The sequence below is a fragment of the Cupressus sempervirens genome, chromosome 5, assembly GCF_028749045.1.
Source record: "Cupressus sempervirens isolate cs-2001-9-10 chromosome 5, ASM2874904v1, whole genome shotgun sequence".
Lineage (NCBI taxonomy): Eukaryota > Viridiplantae > Streptophyta > Pinopsida > Cupressales > Cupressaceae > Cupressus > Cupressus sempervirens.
In genome coordinates, this window is record NC_143122.1 from 319,032,066 (window position 1) to 319,057,760 (window position 25,695).

General features: G+C 35.7%; 1 protein-coding gene across 2 annotated transcripts in view; it reads right to left on the reverse strand.

The window, feature by feature from the left end:
- NRPA2 (nuclear RNA polymerase A2) overlaps positions 1–25,695 on the reverse strand; it is a 294,138-nt gene that overhangs the window by 156,589 nt on the left and 111,854 nt on the right. For both annotated transcript variants that reach the window (XM_089830051.1, XM_089830050.1), the window contains exon 14: positions 15,544–15,659. In XM_089830051.1, the coding sequence (XP_089686177.1) occupies positions 15,544–15,659 (116 nt within the window). The remainder of the gene's footprint in view (positions 1–15,543; positions 15,660–25,695) is intronic.

The window sequence follows — 25,695 nt, forward strand, 5'->3', positions numbered from 1 at the left end:
TGAGTGGTATAATCTCCTCTATGTATTGAGATTATTGTTAACTCTTCAAGACTACTAAATTTGAAGTGGAATTTTTAGTTTATATGATCTTCATTGCAATATAGTTGTTTTGATGAGGACGACAATTGCAAAAATAGAATACATCGAACAAGAGAACATTTCCCACCAAATAATATTAACCATCGATCACTTTATCACTTCCTCCTTAGCTATTCTGTGGGGCCCATGTCTAATCATATGCTCATCCAACAACTATGACGCCTATGAGATCACATTTCACTATGGGATCTGCTCAATCCATTCACTATTCTAGGAAGAAGCTTTTCTCCACTGTGTTGAATATTCATACACTATGTGACAGGCAAGGCAAACGCGTGCACATATAGTATCAACTTGGTATGCCGAGTACTATGGGAAACAATGAAGATCATTCAGTGTTAGTTATGTGTGGAGGTTCATCGGATTTCAACACTCTTCTCATGTTGGTTATTGAAGGACACACGTAATATTTGTTGACAAGACAATCATTCCTTTTAACATTCTTTTACAGTTTAGACAAATCTAATATTCTATTTCCTGATAGTATTTTCCAGAATAATTATTATATTCACAACTATAATATATTATTATTCTTCACAGGAAAATAGTATTAATACTAATAGCACTTGTATATGTCACCAAGTACTTCACCTATTAAACTTTAATATATAAATGAAACAACTTATTTATATAACCTATACATTTGCTGATGTCACTGTTGAAAGGTGATTTGAAAGTCTGATATGTTCAATGCTTATCCCTTCTATCTTACATGTGAATTGCTGTATTGTCACCATAATGCTATTATCACTTTTAAGTTGAATTGGCATTTATTTGACCATATATTTAGTCGTTGCCTTTTTTAATATATCTATGTGAGATTCTAAATCTGCTCACCACCTTTTGGTCGGTTGACATCACTTATCTAAGTTTAATCTACCATTATAGCATACGGTAATGAGCCATCAGTTTACGATTATATCATTATATCTATATGGTGTCCACTTAGAGATAATAGTCATCGCAAGGGAGGTATCTAACAGTTTCGTTTCTATTTTGGGACCTTTCAAAATAATGTCCATAATTTGCAAATATTTACTCTTCGCATTCAAGGAATAACACATTTGCTCTCTCTTAAATCTATCATTCCTTGCACTTGTCTCCAATTGTGACTGCTGACAAAGATCTCTCCACACAAATGCTTTGACTTTGATAAAAACCGATAACCTGTTCGATGACTCCTTTTTATGTGGCTGGAGGGGCTGGAAATTGGCAAAAGTCATGAAACTTGGCAGAGTGAAACGATGTTCTTCAAGGCTTGAGCAGCAAAGTAAGTCGATGTTTCAACATGATCACAGGTTTTATCTGAAATTTGTCACTTTAATATAATATCTCAGGTTATTGAATTAGAGATCTATTTTACTCCAATCAATTCTTATCACAACTTTAGTGCGATCCCGTGGATTATTTCTTTTATATAATTATTGCAGTTGTATCATTTCATTAAATGGACTTCTTCAGAAATGGCATATATTTGAATGCTGGCTTGGAATATAAAACCCAACTCAATCATTAACATGTACGTTTTCTTTCACATAAAACATCTGAACCTTGTATTTGACTATAGAGTATTATTTATTCAGACTCAACACCTCATTTTTTCTTCAAACATTGATGACTCTAGATATCCTACATGCACATTTAGCTTCACTTCTTTACATATCATTGTAGATGCGTTAATGCCATATTCTCACATTCCAAATTGAGAACAATGCAAACAAGCCCAGAGAGCTTCAAACTGTTACATCCCAAAATTTTGACCTAATTAAAATTATTATAGTTGTTGAGTTGAATGGATTTTTCTTTCCTGTTCATGTGAAAAGGGTAGTTATATGTAACCATTGTTTCCTATGAAATTGGTTGTTATCAATTATTATGTATAATCGTTTAATGATGATGGTTGTTAACCGTTACTTGTCATATGTTGACGATAGTAGTTAGTGATTTCTTGGTTTCGGAATTATGGTTATTGCCTAATTTCCTTACTATTATCTATGTTAATTGTTAATATGGATTTATCATGGGAACTTGTTATTATTGTGGAAAATGTTGCACAGGTGATTGCAGCAGACAAAGGGGAGAAGCATTGCTTAACGGGATCTACGGAATGGGGTACTACCTTAGTCCATTTGTCTGATCAACAGGTATGACCTCTAACTATCTAGGTAAGGACCTAACGACTTGCATAACAAGGTACAATTATTGTACACGCATGAGCTATTGGACAATCATTAAAACATTAAATATTTTAACTTAATCAAAGTACATACCTTTAATGGTTTATATTGACTTTCTCATCACTTCAATTAATACATATATATGTATGTGAACATAGGTATAAAAGTATGGTGCCACCATAGTATTAATTTATACAAGCCCATATCTATTAAAATATGTATACCTAAATATGCGTATACCTTGATAAGGTATGATGATAAAATAATCTTCCAAGTAATACAAGTATTTAAATATGCATACCTTAGTAGGTATAACCATGTATAAAATGATAATAATGTAATGTCACCATTCGAAATAATATATATATAATTTAATAAATTATCCTTTTTGATTTAGTAACCTTTGAATTCTTCCTCATATTTATTTGTCTTATAAGAGAAGAGATTGTACACTTCACATCTTTTATTTATCGGGGGTTCAAGAAGTCATTTTTCTTCTTTTTATTATAACTACTACAAGAACCACGCTTTATATTTTCTTTGAATATCTTCTTTCAAATACAAGTCGGAAGAACCAAACAACCTGAGTTCTGCATTTTACCTCTGCTCTCTCTTTTCTTCTCATCATTTATTTGTTGTGTTTGGATTGAGGACAAATCCAAGTCATAGTTTTTATCTTATTTGAGCTTTGCATTTGAAACATGTATTTCAGAAGAATCGACTGTACGGAAATCAAGCCTGAGCTTCATACTTTTCTTGATCAGGTTATGTGGTCAGCTTTCTCAATTCATATTGCTTTATGTATGCATTTGAAAATACAGATGTAAGAGTTGAGTCAATAATTTCGATGTTACATTGTTTGACTGTAATATTGAATAGTATATTCGATGAATCCATCTCTCCCTATGAAGTCTCAATCAAATGTTATTTGTTATGCCAAGACGCCTCTTGTTTTCAGTCAGATTCCATATTCAAGCTGTTTCTTTGTAAATTCTTAAGAGAAGCTCTCGGGTCATAAGAACTATATTATGACAGTAACGAATTTATATTAATTTTTTACACCAATTAAGGTTCAGCAAAACAGTTGAATTACCCTGAGATTTGACACCTAGGACTCAACCGGCTGGATGGCCAAGAAAGAGGCTGAAGAGGTGAGAAAAAAATCTACAAAAACATGAAAACAAAATCAGAAGTGATACAATAAATTTATTACTTCTAAAAGAATCATTAAATAGCTCATGCATGTCCACTTAATTATCTTGTTGTCAAGTCGAGCGGTGGTGATTGAGTATTAGAAACACATCTAGAAACCTTGGCCAAGGTCGTTAAAGGCATGCTTGCCTTCTAAAGATCACATGATGTCAGTAGCACCAGTTATTCAAACATGTCCGTCCATAACTGTGTGGACAGTCTAAACACCGGTATTGCTCGGATGGCTACACTAGTAGTGCCCCAAGCCTAGCCCCAGGGTAGGGAGGACCTTTCTTTTCAAAAGATTGTGTGGGGATGGATATGGTCCACAGTTGGGAGGTTAAGCCTAAGCTAATGCTTCTTCTCTTATCCGAAAGTCAAGGCTTGCACAACCAGTTCAAGACTCTCCAATTAGCTTTGTATGTTTCTTCCTTTATCCTTAGCTATGCATTTACTTTGTTTTGTGAATATCGAATATCATAGTATGAATGGTAATGTTTTAATTTGCTTCAGTAAAGATGAGTGGAAACAGTTATTTCAGTTGGCAGTTATTTCAGTTGATAATTATTCAATTGAATGTTATTTCAATTAGTATCCCATTAAATGGAAATAAAGAAGTTTTATTTCACATGTATAGTTGAAGTATTACTTTTCATATTTATTTGAAATTAGATTTTAGCCCTAATCTTTTAGTTAAGAAAATTTGTTTGTTACACAAACCGCTCCTATGGTGTTGATCTTGCTAGTAGGATTGTCGGAGCTACATTCCATCATTTCCAACTTCGTGCTCTTAGAGCAGCCCCCTATAAATACTATCGCTCTGTCTGGTTTCGACAAAGTTTCTTGAATTCAGCCAATCTTCATGTAAGATTTTGATTTGAGTCATATCTGAGCAATCTTCGATTTCACACATAGAAAAGTAAGAGCTCAACATTACAAATTTGTTGTAAGTCTTATTTGTGTCATGTACTTGTTCTAACAAATCGATTTACATTGAAGATGATGTCATTTCTTCCGTCTGCTACAAGAATGCAGTCAATACCTTGCATTATTCCGTGAAATCACCTTTTAGTGGTTTTATTTCTCACCATGAATTTCCAAAAAAAAAATTCCAGTGGTTCGCAATTTAAATTATTGAAACTTGCTTCTTAAACATGAGATGGAATCTGACAAGACCATATTGTGGTCAATGATGGATCTTATATCTATTCAATCCAAGTCATTTCCTAAATTTCGTTCTCCAAATTTAAAAAGCTCATGAGAGTTTTTTTGAGCATTTTGGATTGCGGTCAGTCACACGAGATTCAAACCAGCACATGAGCATCAAGAAACTCACAGTTCAGTATTGCATACTTTTATCTTCAACATCGGGTCTTTTCTCCAGTTAATGCTTATCACCCTCTCCAAATATTGACATGAACCTCTGTTCAACTCTCCCAAGAGTATGATTGTTGTGCAAAGTCCACCTCTTTGATTTCTTGATCACGCTCCTTGAGATATAAGAGGCAGACAACCAATTACTATAGGTATAAACACATCGTCGCATCTTGAACTTTGAGTCCTTTACATTGCAATCATCATGTCCAGACACAGATCTAAAAGAGTCTTTTATTTTGATTATTCCCAACAACCAACCTGTCTCTGATACCATGTTGAAATTCTAGATCGCTGCAAATGTATTAACACCGCTATAACATGAGGTATGTGTTTTTCAAATGCAAATTCCTCTCACATTTATATTGAGCATAGAACATCAATAGACATGTCCCTTTATGAGACATGTCTAGTTGATAAACAGATACTTAATATTAATCATAATATATTACTTTATTCATATATATATATATATATATATATATATATATATATATAGTTATTATATTAGTTAATAATAAACTTACATATATAAATTATAACTAATATATGATGAACACAAATATATAAAGGATAAAGGCATCCAAATTGACTAAACTTTAACATATACGCACTATAAGAATTATTTTCCTTGGTCTTTCCCTTGTCTTTGAGGATGTTCTTGTGGGAAAGAAGGATGGCACATAAGCCATGCTACCAAAAATGAGTACCCTTCTCTATCAAGAGGGATCTTGACATTTCATTAGAGGCAAACTTGGACAAAGAGACGGAGCAGATAGAAGATATAGTCCAGTCAAACTTGTGATGATCTTGGTCGTATTGATTTAGAGGGAGTAGACCATGTCCAAATGGGCTCTCCAGTGACCAGAAACTATAGCAAGTAAAGGACCATGATTCATGGGATAAAGTTTCATGTATATAGGCTGGAAGGCCTTATGATATCATGATACTTGTTGAACTAGGGAAGCATGACACGACTTGGTGCTAGAAGGTCAAAAGGATGATATCAGACTCAAAGGGATTTCTGACACTCCCTTGTAATACATTCTTGTCTATGAGAGACAAGTTTGAGGTGAAAACCTTATTCTCTAATATGGTTCATGGTGGATGTCATGACAACACCACATGACAGTATCGATGGTGACTTCATGTAAACTTTTGATGGTATGTATGTATGGACCTGCCCCCCGTGTACATCATGAGGAAGTGACAACTTTCAAATGATTATCACCTATATCTGCAAAAGTTATTGGAAGGTGACTATCTTACAATAACTTCAATCATGATATACATTTTATGTAATTGTTGAAATAGATCATAAGAGATCATATCTTGTACATCAACAACTAAGTGTTAGATGTCATTCACTTGACAGTGTATGAGTTGTTTGTATAGATATATGATAGGTATTTGGTGAATATCATGTGTTGATATTCTGAAAGGCCATTACCTTATATGAGTACTTGGTGAATTTCATAAGTTGATATTCTAATAGGCCAATACTCATGATATCAAATGTGATATCAAAATGGTGGAAATCTTCTAATCAAAGATTTCCTTATATGTGTCATTACTAATATTAACAATGGCGTATATTTACCCATGTGTCTATCCTTTTTTAACTAAGAGGGAGTGTTAGTGTAGTTTCACTAGGATAACCATAAAACTCGTCATATATATATATATATTGTGTATAAAACAGATATATACTAAAATAATTTTATATCAGAGTAACGTGACTCGCTGCGAGTCACGTGAGTCAAGCAAGTCAGCGAGTCAGGAATGCCTAACCGAGTCATTATGACCCATGACTTGCGAGCGGCGAGTCACGTGGAGTGACTCGCATGACTCGCCTAACTCACGAGTCACAAGGTGACTCGCCTAACTTGGGCTGCTTGACTCGACCACCGCAGCAAAAAATCGGCAGGGTTAAAATATTAATTTTTGCATAGTTTTTTTAATTTATTTTTTCTTCTTACTCACTCTTATAACCCTAAAAGGCCTTCCATAACACTCTATTGTGAGAAGAAAAAAGAAAGAGAGAGGTAGAAGAGAGATAGAGTGTCCTTGTTTTGCAACCAGCTGAAAGGAAGAGGAGAAAAGCTTGCATTTGTGACATTGGAGCTTGCATTTAGATCATCAAGGAGTTTATAGGAGCTCTTCTCAACACTTCCCAAAGCATTTGAAAGAGGTAACAGTTGATTTTTTAGATTTTGATGATTTTTTTCTCTATGCTTATGGGGTTTTTGGATAAATTTTTTTGTTTGTTTATGAGTTTTTTTTTACTTTAGATCTTCATAAAATACAATTCTTAAATGGTAATATTTGGTCTAAAATGTCTTATTGCAGCAACCTTTACATTTTCCCTTACTCATAATCGCTCCTAGAGGTTAAAAACCCAAGCTCTCTAAAGGCAATAAAAAAGATGAGTGTTGGAAGTTCACCATAGACTTTTCGGGTGGAACTAGAATTCAAACAAAATGCCTATTTTGCAAAACCATTAATAGTGAGGGGATAAATAGATTGAAATACCATATTGCTGGCATACGTGGTCATTATACTGAGCTTTGTAGACATGCAACTGTTGAGGCTCAACGTTTTTGTTATGTAGCCTTGGAAAAATATGAACAAGAAAAGAAATTGAAAAAAAAACAATTAGAAGAGTTAGCTCAAATTGGTTCTAGTTCCCTTCCACGCTCATCTAGAAATGTTTCTGAGTCAGTAGGTTGGGTTGGAGAAGGTTCTTCCCTTCCCTCCTATCGTCCTAGTGCTTCTGCTAGTCGTACTTCTTCTACATCTATGCCTTGCACTGTTGGTGGTGCTACTGCTACGGCTGCTACCTCTTCTAGTAGTACTGGGCCTACTGGCTTTACCTTTCGTCCTAGAGTCAGAAAATCTAGGTTGGACAATTTTTTTGTACCGCATTCCACTCCTGGTGCACAACCCTCACTTGAAAGCTTGGGCTGGAATAGGGAGGTACATGAAGCTAGAATAAGAGCAATTTGCAAGTTTTGATTTTTCTGCAACATTCCATTTATAGTAGCCAGGTACTTCAACTTCATTTATATTTGATTGTTTTACGTTTTAAGTTTTAAAATTTAAATTCAATTTTATACTTTTAAGTTTTAACTTGATGTTGAAAATTTGAAATATGCTAATTAAAGTGTTTTTATAAATGTAACAGGACTCCTTATTGGCAGGGGATGATTGATACAGTTTCCATCTGTGGTGCGGGGTTCAAAGCCCCCACTGAAGATGAGTTGAGTGGCCCCCTCTTACTAGGTATGGTTGAGGAGATGAAACTTGAATTGGAGGACTATTAAAAAATTTGGAGCCAAAAGGGGTGTACTATTATGACGGATGGATGGACAAATAGGAGGAATAGCACCCTCCTAAATTTTCTTGTTTCTAGTGGAGGTAATTCATCATCCTCTACTTCTTGTCACTTGAACTCTAAAATTTAATGTATTATTGAATAACGGAAATTTTGTTTTATTGACTATTGATTCTTGAATGATAATTATTTTGTTTAATTTTCACTTTCAGTATCCACTATGTTTTTGAGGTCTATAGATGCTTCCTCGCATGTGAAAAATACAAAATTCTTATGTGAAACTATTGAGGGCATAAGGGAGGTGGGGGAAGACAATGTTGTCCAAGTGGTGACTAATTATGTTGCTTAACATCATAAGATTTCCACAATCCATTTATAAAAACGGAATTTTCTGGATTCGATTGTGTATGCTTTTTTACTATCAACATTTCGGATCATACTACATCATCCATCATCAAGATGTGAAAGAGCAGGATAATAGAGATATTAATTATGTTGCTGCAGGTAAAATTTTAACTTCTAAAAAATTTCGACTTCCTAAAAATTTGTTTTAGTTTTTCATTAAATTTTAAAAATTAAAAGTTTTTTTATACATCAAAAATTTTCATTGTTTACTAACTAATTTAAAATTGCTAAAGGAAAACTTTTGATGGAGAGACACCCAAAAAACTTTTGGACTCCATGTGCGGCCGATTGCATCGACCTCATTTTAGAGGATATTGGCAAGGTTGCATGGGTGAAATCATGTGTTACCAAGGCCAAAAATCTTTGTAAGTTCATCTATAATCATGCTTTGGTCCTCAGCACTATGAGGCAATACACGAAGGGAAAGAAGTTGGCTCGCCCTAGTATCACAAGATTTGCCTCTAATTTTATCACACTAAAATCCTTGCTGACTGCAAGGTTAGATTTGAGGTGCATGTTTGTTGGTTCAGAATGGAGTTCCTCCTCCTTTGCCACTAGCCCTATAGGGATAGATGCAACAAAATGCATTTATGATGATGAAGATTTTTGGGAACCATGTTCGAAGATTGTGGAGGTAATTTAAATTTTAAATTTTAAAAGCTTAAGTGTTAAAATTTTATAAATTAATTTATCTCATACATATTTTTGTTTTATTTTCATTGTGCAACTTTGCGAAGTTCCATCATTCACTAAATTGTTTTTTTGTTTAATTGTTTTGTAGATCATTGAGCCCCTTGTAGCCCTCCTATGAGTTGCTGATGGCAAGAAGCCCTCTATGGGCTATATTTATGAGGGCATGGATAGGGTCAAGGAGGCTATTAAGGCCAAATATGTAGGAGTTGAAGAAAACTATGGCCCTATTTGGGACATAATTGATAGGAGATGGAAAAATCAGCTTCATAAGCCCATCCATGCAGCAGCGTATTACCTCAATCCGGCATACCGTTTCCGTGATGATTTCAAGGCAGATGAGGAGGTTCTTAGTGGCCTATACATAGTGATACCAAAGATGTCCCCTAATCCCACAGATATATTGCTTGAGATGGATGCCTATAATAATGCATCAGGGCCCATTTTTTCAAGTCAAATTTGCAAAGGAGGTCGTACAAAATTGCAGCCAGGTAAAAATTGCAACTTAATCCTTATATAATCTAGTTTCTAAATTTCTAGCTTTAAACTTTAAAGTTCAAATTTTGAAATGAGACTAATATTTTTTTCTTTTCCTTTTTTCAAAATTCAAATATATGGTGGCAAATGTTTGGGCCTTCAACCAAAAACATTCAGCAAATCGCCATCCGCATTTTGAGCTAGCCAAATAGCACTTCTGGATGTGAGCGCAACTAGAGCATGTTCGAGCACATCCATTTGAAGAGGCGTAACAAGTTGTCTGTGCAGAAAATGAATAGGCTAGTCTTTGTGCATTACAACCTGCGCATTAGGATCAGGGAGATTTTGGATAGTGACACCTCTCCGATTACTCTAGAGGAGGTTGATCCAGAGTCTAAATGGATCACTGAAGCTACTGATCCTGTCTTTGATGATAAGGACCTACAGTGGCTTGACCAGGCAGATAGAGAGGGCCAGGCTGAGGCTGTGGCTATGGCAGTAGAGGACCACAGAGTTCCAGTTGTTCCTAGTGGCACCTCACAGGCATTGGTAGAGCCAGAGACTACAGTTGATCCTAGAGGCACCTCACAGGCTGATGCTATAACTACTCAAACATCTAGGACCTACCTTAGACGCCTTACTAAGAGGCATTTTATAGATTATACTAAGCCTGAGGTTGAGGCTAAGGTTGGGGATGAGGATGAGGATGAGGATGACGATGACGATGACGATGACGATGATGATGAGGACTCCGACTAGGAGTCATAGCTATAGTCTTGTTTTAACTTTTTGTTTATCTTAATATATGATCAAAATTTGGAACATTTGATGATGACTATTGATTCATTGAATCTTGATGGGTTGGATTTATCATTTTATATATGATTCTATATTTTACTTTTATAATATTTCCTTCAGATACTGTTTAAACTTTAAACTTTAATTACTAGTAATATAGTATTTAGCAATTTACCTTTGTAGTATTGTACTTATGTAATCCATGTATGTTTGACTTTTAAGTTTTAACTTTAAATATGTGCATTATGATCAAATTATCTTCTATTTAATGATGTTATTGTGTCTTTACGCTTTATTCAATAATGGGTGCATGGAATGTTCTTTATATCCTAAAAAATCTCAAAATTTCGAAATTTTTTCACTATGCCGAGTCACTGCCGAGTCATTTCCGAGTCTGAGCCAGGTCACGAGTCAAGTTACCCTTGCCAACTCCGAGCCGGGTCCGAGTCACGTTACTTTGTTTTATATACACATATATATACATACATACATGTGTGTGTGTGTGTGTGTTATTATCATATTCTTAATCATGATAATAAGAAAATGTTTTTGGCAACTAATACAAATTAAAGAGACATGCCTCTTTATATCATATACATTTGCATTGAGAAAGTAACTTGAAACACACACAAAAATCACAGGTGCTATTACAAGTTACAGCAGTGTATTAGAAGATACATGCAATGAGATCTTTAACTTTAGTTCTTTAACAGCAAGTATAAAATTTATAAAAGAACAAGAAAGACCTGCTGATCATAGCATTCCTTTATAAACAGCAATATTCTTGATGTCTTCACTTTCCTATGCGAAGCATCAACAAATGATTTGCTTACGAATAGGCCCAGATACAGGTGCACATTTATCCAATCCCAATCCTGATTCAGGAACCCTGTGGACCTCAATTGATGTGAATATTATAATAAACCTATATTTTTTTTGAAATCCATTAACATTTATTAAAGATTATTCTTTGAAGGAAAAAATCAGGAAGATTCTAAAAGGGGACATTAAAAAGATCTTAATTTAACTTAAAGAAGACTTCAATGTGTTTAGCTGCAAAGCGAAGTTAGTGCACTCTTACTAAGACTACATAATCGACTTTGCACAGCAGCAAATCAATCAAAGAATTCTAGTGCAACATCTACAACCACAACTAATCTAAACGTCCCTAAAACAAGGTCAACTACAATTGGGGCCAGTGAAGGAGACAATGAAGAACCTAATAAAGAAGTGAAGCTTGAAAGTTTTTATGCTCAAGATCCTGCCAAGTCTAGAGCCAACTTACTAGTGAAAAGAACTTGGATAGATCTTATTATTAAAGAAATCTAGGAGGACAATACATATATTCTGGAAGAGAATATATCCTTGTCACCTCCTAACACTTCAAATGCAAATGATGTTCTACATATATTCAAAGTTATGCAGACTATAGAAATGGACATTGGGATACAATTTGCAGCCTTGTGACCTGCACTGGTGTCTCACAACATCATTAAACAAAAAGATCCTGTACAGATTGTAAATGTGATTAGTCTCTTCAAAGAGGAATAACTCACATTCAAAGGAAGACTATTCAGCTGCAGAAATCAGTTTCAGAGGGAGCTTGTACCAAATGCTTGTCCAGAGGAACATTATGGAGCAATGTGACTGCTAAGGCTCCTTGTTTGGTTATTCATTGGAATCAACTCTATTTTATTGTGTACCACTGCAGTGAGAATGTTGCACCTGCTAAGAGGAAATCTCCATTCAAAGGGAGTCTGACTATTTATCACAGGCAACCTTGGATGAGGAGGTCAGAAGGTTGATATCAGATTCAAAGGGAGTCTGACATGGTCAAGGAAATCGGAAGGCTGATATTATATTCAGAGGGAGTTAACTTGGTCAGGGAGGTCAGAACATTGATATATGTCTCAGAGTGAGCCACATCATCATGAAGATCTGGTAATGAGTTCTTCTCTACAAGAGAAGATCGAACTGAAATCCTGTGTTAACGAGTTCTTCTTTACAAAAAATGTTCGAGGTTAAATCCCCTGTTATGAGTTCTCTGTGAGAGAAGTTCGAGGTGAAATCTATTGTTAATGAGTTCTTCTCAGCAAGGTAAGTTTGAGGTGAAATCCCTTGTTGATGAGTTCTTCTTTGTGAGATAAGTTTGAGGTGCAATCATTTGTTAATGAGTTCTTCTCTATGAGAGAAGTTTGAGGTAAAATCTCTCGTTAATGCATTACTCTCTGCAAGAGAAGTTTGAGGTGAATGTCCTTATTTCACCCTCTAGGATCGCTATGTTGATCCACCCTATGGGAGTAGCCATGGTGGATGTCATGGGAGAGAATCCATGACTAAGTTTTTCTGTTCTTTCACCCTCTGGGAGTAGCCATGGTGAATGTCATGCTGAGATGACAATATTAAGCTAAAAATATTTGATGAGGTTTTGTTATTGACAAATTTTGGATGCAGCCTTTTCTGTTTAACATGATGACATGAAAATCTAGAATAGAGGGATTGTTAATGTTTGTAGCTATAGGAGATTTTATTTTTACCTGCAATGGTTGTGTTCTTATCCTATGATGAAAGGTGAAACAGCTCCTTGATAACCGTCACCATTTACATTCATGGCTATAATTGTTGTTTGAGAGTTACGTACATGTTGGCATCAGTTCCATCGGGACTTTCCTAAGAGCTTCATTTTGATGGTCCACATGGCTTATTTGGTTGCTATGAATCTGTATCATCTTGCAATTGTAACTCTCGATGATTTATTTGAAGTAACGGCAATGTCTCTTCACATTCCTTCCTATCGTGTGTATAAAGAACCAGCTGTGTATTGGCAGAGACATCAATGCATATGGTCGCTTTGATATTTTCTGGTGTCTAAAGAAAGGTTTACATTCAGAAATAGCTGCTACATATATTTCATTATTATTCTGTATATGATACATATGTAACAAAGCTACATATACAAGTCATTCTCGTTGCGTATTGTATCTGCGAGATACTTGAAAAGTCTGAATTCTGTATCACCATCAATCAGTGATGAACTCTGTAAAAGGTAGATAGTTATGATTGTTCAGTATTAACAGTCAGAGCTTGCTGTTTTTAATTTGGCTTTTAGTAAAAGAGTATCTTTTGGGTGTAGCTGGATTTTTCCCTCGAGTAGGAGGGTTTTCCCAGGATTAGTTATGTGTCTTTGTGTTCATTATTCTGACATGTTTTACTGCTTATGTCAATTACTGGTATATCATTAACACTAAACACCGCCAAGCTAGGGGGCCATCAAGAAACGGAAGTCGATTGTTGGACTCCAGTTCATTGGTTAGTTCAATGCAATCAAGTAGGTTATTTAGGTGAAAGTGGAAGAGTTCAAGTTGATCCAGATCGTGCGGCCAGTATACATTGGTGTCACTTACAATTTTACATAGGGTTTCTACCAACAAGTTTTGAGAGGGAAGGTACCAAGGGCAAGCTCTCCAACTATACCAGATGGTGGACAGAGGGAAAACTATGGCAACTCCATCTATTTTCTAATAGACAACATTCTGGAATGTGAAGAATGTTGAATGAAGGCAAAAATCAACCATAGAGACAATATCATCATTGGTCTTGTGTTTGAACAGCTCAATAGCATCAGCACAAGATTTGTAGTAAATAAGGACACAACATCAAAACTAACGAGTCTATCTTTGTCTTCAATTATTTTATCTTGACTAAGAGTGACGGAATATTTGGAGTTCTGAATGAAAGGATCGTATTTTCCTATAAATGGAAAAAGCGACTTACCAAGGAAAGAGGCCAATTTATAGGTAGGGAAAACAATTGGCCTAAGGGGTATACCATGATTGTGAATTTTGGTGGCTCCATAGATGCTTATGATTTATTGATGAGGTATAAGTCATTGTTTGTTGGAGTCATTGAAAGGTGAATGTGATACAGCATGCTTGGCTTTTCTAAGGATTTTGGAAAGAGGATTACTGCAAAGGAATTTTTATTGACAATCTGTTTTGGAAAGATGGTCAACCGTCAAACATTTTAGTGACATAATCTATTTTGTCTAGGATGGCCTCTGCATTACCTTTGTTTGCTTTAGCAATCACAATTTCGTCATTATTAAACTAGCTTCCAGAAAACATAATATTTTTCTCTTGGAACATTATGCTTGGGGGGTTAGCACCAAGTAAAATAACAGCACAATCTTGATGAATCTCATTAGCAACATTTATCAGAAAGGATTAAAGGTGTGAGAAGAACCTAAACCACGCCTTGGAAATTTAAGGGCCAAGGAATCTATAAGGAGATTAGATATGTTAACAAAATGTTTAGATTCCCAAATCTTCAATAAGATTGGAAGGATTATGAGTAAGATTTATGCAAATTATGAGGTATATAATTATTATTTTTGCTAGCAATTGTGAGTATTTTATTTTATATTTTATAATTTTAATAAATTTATTTATTTATTTTTTGTCTGTGTGGCCAAACCCATACTTGTATCTGAGGAAAATATATTCGCATACCACGATGCCTGAACAGTGTTCCTGTACCATGACCAGCAACTTAGGTTTTCTTTGTAGACATAACTTTTTAAGTCTTAAAACAAACAAATCCTGTTATGTAAATAGCTATGGATCCTACTTGTGTACATCTCCACCCAAAAGGACAATACACATTAATGTCAATTTCAAAGTAACAAGACATTACTTAAAAACATTTGGCATATATCCATAAACTCAAATATAATATGTAAGGCTTCTATCCCTGGCATGTAACACTTCTTGATAAGGAAGAAAACACACGTAATAAATGCACATGATGATGGTATCTGGCAATGTATTTAATGATGATCTATAGAACATGTCATAAACCAATACTTTCTACTGGAAATTGCAACAAAGAACTTTATTGCAGTTCCGTAAAAAGTTGCATACACTATGAACTAATGAAAAAAAATGAAATATTTTGCACATCACAGATAATTAATAAATAGAGATGTGTAATAACACAAACCTGTTGAAGATCAAGACCAGATTGAGTATTCAGATTTCCAGTATTTAGCATGTTTTCAATGACTTTGCTAATACTCCCAGAAGGAACCTTATCCATCGCCTTCTTCACCTTATTTACTGTAAAGTATATTACCAAAACATATAAATTCCAGTAAGATAATTATAATTAAGGAAAATCCATGAACAGTCAAAAATAAAGTGTTTTTCAAGTTTCTGATGACACTGATAATATTCCCTGAGAAAGGTCGTCCATCCAATGTATCTGAGTGAAGTTGATCAACAGATTTGATGATATATCAAACTCGTCCCAAAAAGACAAATAGCATCAATGCCCAATGGACTGCAAGGAGGGAACCCTCTCTAAAGAGCAAATTTCCAACTATGGTTATCTCTACCAACCAGAGCTTGGGTCACAAAAAGAAACTAAAGATAGAATGTGAGTTAAAACTTACAACACAAATTGAAGGCAGTGATGCATCAGATTGTATACTAAAGCACAATAGAATAAACACTCTATACCAATCAGAGCTTGGGTCACAAAAAAGGAACTGTAGATAGAATGCGAGTTAAAACTTCCAACACAAGTTGAAACTTCCAACACAAGGTGCATTTGATGTTATACATCCAGAAAATATTATCGAAACATTGAAACTCCTAAAACAGAGCAAAGGATATTCCTTGCAAAAACATGACCAAGAAAAAGCTTCAGACTCAGAAATGGACCAATAAATTGAAGTACCAACTATTCATTGACATGACCCTCACAACTTCTTTACATGAAAACTGTAAATTGGAAAGAGTATCTGCAGTGTCATTCAATATTATATCTTTATTTTTGCCAAGCATGACCAAATGATACTGAACTTCACATGCAAACAAGGACATCTAACTTACTCTATGAATCATCACAGTAATGAGAGAAGAGAACCAAATGAGGAGAAATAGAAAACAAAATATAATGTGTCATGCAATCATCATCATAATAATGTAGTAACCCATCTTTACTCTAGTCAATAGAAGTAACCTAATTTTTATTACAAAGATACTATTGCATAAGTTAAAGATATAATTGGAAAATTCAATATTTGATAGGCTTTGTTTAACAAGCTTGACCACAAGTTGGGAAAGTTCGCAGAAGCCAACAAGGGCACCAAATTATCTCTACAAACCATAGATGAGAGTACAAAACTGCATAAGGTGAAGCGTCAACCATAATATAATGTACTATAAAATCATCATAAACATGAATGTTGTGACAGAAATTATTCAAGCTCATCATCATCAATCCCAAAGAGATCTAATGAGGCAGGATGCTCTATCTTGACTCCAATTATACTTTTGCTTCAACAAAACATAGCAAATCCAAAATTGGCCTAAAGCTACTTCAAAGAGCCTAATAAACTTTAAAGATATTACTTAAGGGATTTAATGAGATGAATAAACTTAACTATGATTTAATAATTTAATTATCATCTAGGTTATATTTGTTAAAGATTGTAAGCTGCAATCGAGATCTTTATCTCTATTTTTTATCAAATAAAATATGATCGTTATGTTCATCTTCAGCTGAAGAAGACATTTGTAATTATATTTAGAGACATGTCATGCATATGGAAATATGAAAAGTTGTACATTTGGAAATTGAAGAGACATGCAGTTATGTAATGAAGAGTCTTTATTCTTTATATATATTGTATCAAGCAAAAGGCATTGTACTCTTGAAAATTTTATTATCGATAAAAGTGATATTTTTGTGGTGTGGCCAGGAATTTCCCTTCAAGTGGAAAGGTTTTCCCAGGATAATCTCGTCAGTCTTTTGTATCTATTTTTGCTCTTCTTAATGTTGTTTATCTTTATTTCTAGGGTAAACTTTAACATGGTACCAGAGTTAGGTTAGATAACAACAAATAAGCACGTTGTTGCATGTTCTTCGTTTTAACTGTGTCGGTTAAATATTTTGTAAGTTACTAAAACTAAAACTTACAAAATGAGAATTTTAGGCAACGGTGTAGTAAGATAAATCTCTCTTCTCAACAATATGGGAGGCTCCCTTCTTAACGTAGGTGGCTACAATAGAGACCTAACTCGAAATGACAAATGGATGGTTCACTAGATCTATTCCTCTTCTTTTAGGAATGATCTCACATTAACAACTACTATTTGCAATTTAAAAAGGAATCTATTGCTACAATAATACTAGTGGCTTAACAGTTGACGTAAGAACAACCTTAAGACAACAATTATAGCTTGACTTGTGTGGTTGATAGCAAGAACCCAAAGTCTTCTACAAGCAAACTTCTTGAAACAAAAGGGTGAATAGGTAACAAAGCCCAAAGTCTTTGTTCCACTATTCTGATATGAAAAATATACTAAGAAGTAAAGCTCAAAGTCTTTAAATCCTAGTACTTGCAGCCACTATTAAACTATAGCAATCTTGTCTATGAAAGCTCAAAGTCTTTCAAGAACAACACTAAATACTCAAATGCTTCACAAAGAAAGAAGTAACAAAAACGAATTAATCAATGCAACAAAAGAAACAAAGATTGATTCCAAGCCTCACAACACAAAGTTTGGGAAGAACTTGCTTCTTTATTCACTTCAGAGATTTGCAACGAGAAATATACAAAGCCTTCAAGTTACAAGCCCAGCCTTTTTCTGTAAAGCAAAAGATGATTATTTACAATGAGCTCTCTCCTTTATATAGGGCAAAGGAAGAGAGAAAGGTGGAGGAAAAAGTGGAACAACATCAAACACCTTGACTTATGGCTGACTAACTACTTTAACTTTATTCAAACTTGCATGCCTACTGTGATTGCAACTTACCTACATGAGCTAGTTGTACATATGCATATTATCTTGTACTTACAACATAGATGTTCTTTACAGGTAGGTTTCCTACTACTATACTACTTAAAGCATATGAAATCTGATTTGAAGTATTCACATGGTATTAACCAGCTCTCCAAACTTCTATAGGGACTCACATACAACTCCAGCATCTAATTCACTGGTGTGTTGCAAGATCATTGTAACCTTCCTATGTATGCTTGCTGCTCTTGATATCTCTTTGTTACAAATCTCCATTTGATTTTCCAAATTCTTCAATGAATGCTTCTAGCTTGCAAATGTATCTAGCACACTGATGTAAAAGTCATCCACTTCAAGTTGTAAGTGAATGGCCTCTGTGAACTCTGTGAGAACTTCTTATTGATTCTTGAGTCCATTGTCTTCAATGATGACTTCACATGACAAACTTTTGAAAGCTTCTTTGATCATACTCTGTGATGTCCCCAGAGTGGGCCCCTAACGGAAGGTGACGTAGGTCTGTCGGTGCGGTTTGTCGCTACCACGTGTCTGGGGTCCTCACTAGCGAGGCTATCCTGGGGTTGCCCCCTTAACGCGGGGAGGTGCCATTTACTAACAGTCCGGGCTTTTGGTGTAACGGTTACTAACTTGGTATCAGAGCCGGAGGTCTCGAGGTCGAGACCCGCGGAGCGTGGTGGGCTGTGATGTCCCCAGAGTGGGCCCCTAATGGAAGGTGACGTAGGTCTGTCGGTGCGGTTTGTCGCTACCACGTGTCTGGGGTCCTCACTAGCGAGGCTATCCTGGGGTTGCCCCCTTAACGCGGGGAGGTGCCATTTACTAACAGTCCGGGCTTTTGGTGTAACGGTTACTAACTTGGTATCACTGTAAGAACCCCAAATAGGCTCTATGCTGATCACTGTTTGTTTCCCTGAGTGTAATGATTGTTTTTTTGTTGGTTCTTGAATGTTTCAAGCTGCTTATGGTTTTTTTTTTTGAGTTTATAAAAGAGAATACAAATATTGAAACTAATTTACCCAAAATTATAACTCAAATCTAATTATAATGCTGATCGAACTCATTTATTCAGATGGCTCATACAATTTATACAATGTTTATTGTTGGAAGAATACATAAAAAAAAATCAGCATTAATAGTTGAAAAAACCTGATTTTTGACTCCAAAATGCAAACACGCTGCTGATTGCTCCCTCTCTAGGCAGCGCCTATCAAAATCTGCAATATTAAATCTCTGATTTTGAATTTACTGTAGCGCGGTACTGTTCACGGCACTGTTCACGTCACTGTTCACGGGCACTGTTCACGGTACTGTTCACGGCACTGTTCACGTGTACTGTAGCGCACTGTTCACGACACTGTAGCGCACTGTTCACGGTACTGTAGCTGCTGTTATAAATCTGCAAACAGATCCATCCAATTTTCTCCTACTGAAACACAATATTGACTTCTGGATGAAGCCAACTCACAGGCAAAATTCGGGTGATATTTCACACCTTCAAATTGCATCAACTCTGAAGAAACTACGTCCTCCACAGTCTGAATTCTTCTCGAATTTGTAGAAACCCTGGTTTTAAATAATTCTCATAACATGCTCTTGAAGGAAGACAAGGTTTGTTTATAAAGACTCCTCAACTCCAGAATGAGGCTCTACGCTCAATGTGGGATAAAAGAATATAATAATAACATAAAAAATGTTATTACATTAAAACTTAGAAAACCCCTTTTAATTTTCCCATAAGCTTGGACCCACAATTAATTGAAATATGGCCCCCTTTTATGATATCATGACTCTCACTTAAGTTATAATATAAAAACATATTATAACTTAATAATATAAGCTCAAAACCAATAATGTTTATTCTAACTAAATAAACATTAATATCTCCATTAATACTCAACATTTTTTGAATGTCGTCTGAACCGGGAGCTAACATGATAGAGCTGCATATGACCATACCCCTTTTCTAAAAATAGCAGGGGTCCACCTTTATAACTCCAAAATTGCTAAAAATAGCCTGACCAAGCCAAACTCATAATAAACAAACTCTGGCAACCCAGAAGTGTACTCTTCTCAGGTCCTTGGAAGATCTCCACACCAAGGTGACCCTCTAACCAATCCTACTAGCCTACTAGGGTCTCTGATAGGCTAATCACAAGCTAAAGTGATGTCTCTAGCTAGAAGGGGACATCACATACTCTCTTGAGTAGTTATCTTGGCCATTGTTGCCTTCACATCTTATATGAGTTTTTGTAGAACTTGCTTTTTATTTGCCATCACAAGTATGCAATCATGGTACATTTCAACGGATGTGATGACATCATACTCACACGAGAAATCTAAATCAACCTCCATCATGTTGTTCCAAGCACCAAGGTCCCCTTCCAGCAACTCAAGTTGACAATTGAGTGACTTCAACATGTCATCCAATCCAACAGTTGTCTCTCTTCCTCTCCTCAATTTCCAGTACACATTTTGAATAACTTGGATTCCCTCTACTTCAATACTACTGCCCCATTCATCAATAGTATGCCTTCTGCTTTGCTCTTTTAGTACATGTATCTGAAACAGGTTTACTACATGAGGACTTCTTTATGTCTTCAATGATTCATAAGAGACATGCATTGTCCTCCTTGAGTTTGATCTTCTTATCCCATAGTTCATCATTCTTCTGGGCTAGGAAGTTGACTACCTCGTGTGCATCCTGTTGATAATTCAGCCTGGTTTGTTTACAAAGTTCAACTCTTGTAATTTTGTAACCAACAGGTTGCATGTCTCCAATAGATTTCTCAACAAGTGGTTAAGCCACTTTAGCATACTTGATGTGATCTTCATCAACCACAACTCAAGAAACTGTCTTAACATTTTTCATTCTTTGAAAAACTTGGCCTAGTCACTTGCCTATCAAACTCCTCAGGTGGGATTTCTTCTTTCTTTCTCTTCTGAGTGGTGGTGCTCAACCATGGAGGAAGGCTGAAAGAAGATGTGTCGGCTGAAGAAGTAGTCACCATAGTTAACTCTGGATTACCCTGCATGACAATAGTGACTATAGCAAGCACCTCAGTGTAAATGGTTGTACAGGTAGGACTATTATGTGAAACTTCAATCATGATTTGCTCAAACTAAATTGAAGTCACATCAAGCAACATTGTATAGTAGCAAAAGGGATTGACAAGGAATATGTATCAAAGACACTCTCATAGTCATACTGATCTCATCCTATTTCCAAAGCAGGTGCAATCTAGAACACAGGCACTGCTAGAGTTATTGTCACAAGATCCTCAGGAGATGGATGCTCAGTGGAGAATGCATCCATAGCCATGCTCTTGGGTGAATTGTGGGATTTATCTGATACTGGTGTTGAATCTGGAAGAGAGGTTAATGCAAGAACCTCAAGAGGACACAGAACCAGTGGTGAGAGTTCCTTTGATTTCCTAGCAATATCATCACTTGAGTCAATTTGGATTGATTGAGTTTCAATCTTGTTTACCTCAAGTACTCTTGAGTACTTCCCTCCTTAGATGGATAGCTTGGGCAAACTTTGAATAAGAAGTTCAAATGTCGATGATGATGTCCCATCTTTACCTTTACCTTTTATCTTGGATCTCAACCCAATTGGACCAGCAGGATCAAAGTCTTTCCTGGGCTTTATCTTCATGCACTTGAGACCCCTTCTTTTCATCCAGGTATTGGTATTAGCAAGAATGATTGAAACCAATCCCAAATTGTGATGCTTTCCTTGCATGACCATGTAGTAGGAAGACTGGATAATTTCTCCACATTATGCTAAACATAGTCAAGAATTAAAATTTGATCATCATCCTCAAATCCAAAATCCAAAATCCTCAAATCATGCTAAGTTGAAATCCACAATCTTTTTTACAGTCGTATATCCACCTCGGTATGTACATCAATCTAGAGATCTTCTAGATGATGTATGTGGACTTATTGCTTCCTCATCATATCATGTAGTCCTCTCTAGTCAAAGCAACTTCTAGCTGTAAACCTCTTCAATATGATTCTTTGAAGTTCAAACTCCATGTTCTTTTCTTTAGGCATGGTATCCAATGAGTATCCACCAATCTTCAAGGGGTTGCACGATGAAATCCTCATTCTTGGTTGGTGTAAACTAGATTGATAAGCCTATACCTCCACGAGTTGTCTTGCAAATTCCATGAGTATAATCTTGTTTGTAATGTATCTTGGCAAAGTGTATGGCATTCTCTTGAAACATCCAACTCACAGATATGTGAAGTTGAGAAACTGTAGAAACATACAACCATACTCATTTACTTTGTTCCACGCCTCATCAAAAATTTGCGTGTTTGGGAATTCTTTGTCAAACAAGCACATGTAATACCTAAAGAAGGCATCCTGAACCCTTCAAAAATGTATTTGACTTTGCTTCAGAGGTAGCTGATCAGAATATTCCCACACGTGCACTATAGACTTGTCATTATTCGTTGACAAACCTGAAAAAGTACCCAGGGCAACAAGAATATACACCATATAGAAACTCATGTTGAACACTCCAGTAGACAGCACATTCACCAACTATTCACAAATTGAATAACTCACTAGTTCAGCCCAAAATACATTATTTTTTTATCTTATAATGAGAGATGTACTTATACCATAGTAACAAGACTCCTCACGAGTCACCCGGATCAGTGAGTCAAGTTACCCCTACCGAATCAAAATGACCTGTGACCCTAACTTGCCAAGTCATCAAATATTTAATATTTCTCTAAGTTATTTCTATTAATATACCCTGACTCGCCAAGTCACTACCAAGTCATGACAGAGTCCGAGCTAGGTCACGAGTCGAATTGCCCTTGCCGAGTCTGAGCCGAGTCTGAGTCAAGTCTGAGTCTTGTTACTTTGACTTATACATCCAGGGTTCGAAGGTGTATGAATCCTTGAGCCCTACTAAGCGACTGAGCAATGTGATGAGGTCATTGATTTCTTCCTTGAAATCACAATGGTGCACACCCTTTATTGGCCATCTAACAAAATTTGCCCTCTTAGTGATCAACCAATTATCATTGACGAACTTGGTGCAATAGGAGGTATCCTCGTTCCACCGCTCCAAAGCCTTTTGCCTTGTGATATTTGTGACAACTGGAGTGTGAGGAACATGAAAAATACTATCAATAGTCTTAAAATCGAGACTAATGATAGTATGACCATCTTGATCTCTGATGGTTTGAGAGGGTGCATCAAAGTGTCTTGCACATGCAAGAATGAGTTCTTGGTCATGAGTTGCAAAGAGGAAAGTGGGCAACAAATGAATGAGTTCTTGGTCATATTCTCAATAGCTTCAGCATCAACTCTTGAAAGGAAATCTTCAATGTTCATATTAGATATGTCAGTATCCCGCACTTCATCACAATAGGAAGTTACTTGTGACGGTGGAATGAAATTATTACACTAACCATACTAATACTTCATTTTATTTTTGTCTTTGCCCTTTGTTGGAGTAGGTTCTCTAAACATTGCAAAATGGTATGCTTGCACAACTGTCATATGAAAATCCCATAAAATGAGAACGTTTTCATTTGAGGGATCCATGATAAGCTTTTGATGTAAAAATGTGAGTTCAGAACAAGGTATGGATAGGGAAAATGAATGGAATGATTAAGGATGGAAGATGAACAAATGGCTCAAGCTTAGAATGACTTAAATATGAGTAAAATAGCCAAAAACGGGTTTTTTGGAGTGAATTGCATATATGACCAGTGAGCTTCGAATTAAGTGAATACGGAGAAAAATGAGTAACAGACTGAGCATAGCACATTTTAACAAGTGCAAAAAGTGATGCTCTATCCAGCAAGCATGTGGGAGAAACTTCAACCATAGGGCAGCCATATGGAGGTACATGGAATGCATCACAGTGGGGTTTTAACTTGCATTCACATGTGGGGAAAAAATGAACTTGCCTTTCCTTTCAGAACAAGGTTTTACAACTAACTGCATATCCAAGCAATATGAAAACTTGCACATGCAACCTAAAGAAGAAGGAAGATAGAAGGAACAACTTCATGTACATAAAAAGATATGCTGAAAAATGGAAATGACAAAGATTTGCAAGAACAAAGAAAATATATACACAAATGCTTTAAGGGAAATAACAAAGAAATTTTACCTCAACTACACCAAAAATGAGAAAACAAGTCTTTATCCAAAACTTGAGCGAATATGAAATAAATCCAACAGATTTTGGATTTTAAATTTGTCCAAAAGCCAAAGATTTAAATAGATTTTGAAATCCAGACATCATGGTTTGAATTTGGACATGTGGAGATAGTTAGAGAGATAAAATGCCCAAAATGTGGAACAAACTTTGACCAAGCAAGTCCATATGCAAAAACATACAAAAACGGCACCTAGGGCAAGAGATTAGCTTATAAAATGATGAAGAACAAGCTGGAAATTGAAATACTTACCCTAGAATGCATCTTGAAGTGATTGGAAACCATGATCCATGAAGAAATGTGAAGTTTTTGACCAAAAACGTGCCCTAGACGGGCTGTTCTCTACCAAACGCACGTATTAGAGAACATGCTTTTACTCCAAAAATCGCCACTCCTCAAATCTCCTCAAAAACGCCTTGGTAATAGATCAAAAACAGGTCTTTTTTGAGAAAATGCATATACCAATATGTTATAGATACTTAAACACACCTTTAGGGACCAGAAACATGTAACAATATACCCAAAAACTTCCTCAAAAGGCGCTGAAGGTTTAAAACACAGTTCTTGAGTACAAACACATAAATCAAAATGCATGTATTGGCAAAAGAAATCGCCACTTACATCCTTACGGAGAAAAATGCACTTTTAATGGACAAACGAGTGTATTTCTAAACATGTAATATCACCAAAAAACACCACCATAAACTTGCACAAGTCCATAACGCGTTTTAAAAAGGCTTTCGCATGTCTTTGACTACATTTGTTTGCCCATAAAATCGCCTCTTTGAGTATTAGATTTAAAACTTAGTGGAGAACACGTTTTAAGAAGGCTTTTACATGTTTTGATACATGCATTCTTTTGGAAAATTGCCATCAACTCAAATGAAGAATCTAAGTTATTAAAACTAGGAATTTGGGGCCTTTTTCATGTATTTGAAATACATGTAATAGCTACAAAAATTGCCACCTTCAATTAGCTAACATTTTGGACTTTTAAAACAAGTTTATTTAAAACATGTAATAAGACTCAAAATCGCCACTTTGCATTAAGTTAGTGGGAACCAATTATTCTTTATCAACTACATATGTATTTGGGGCCAAAATCGCCACTTTAGCTTGATTTGGGTGAAGAATTCATT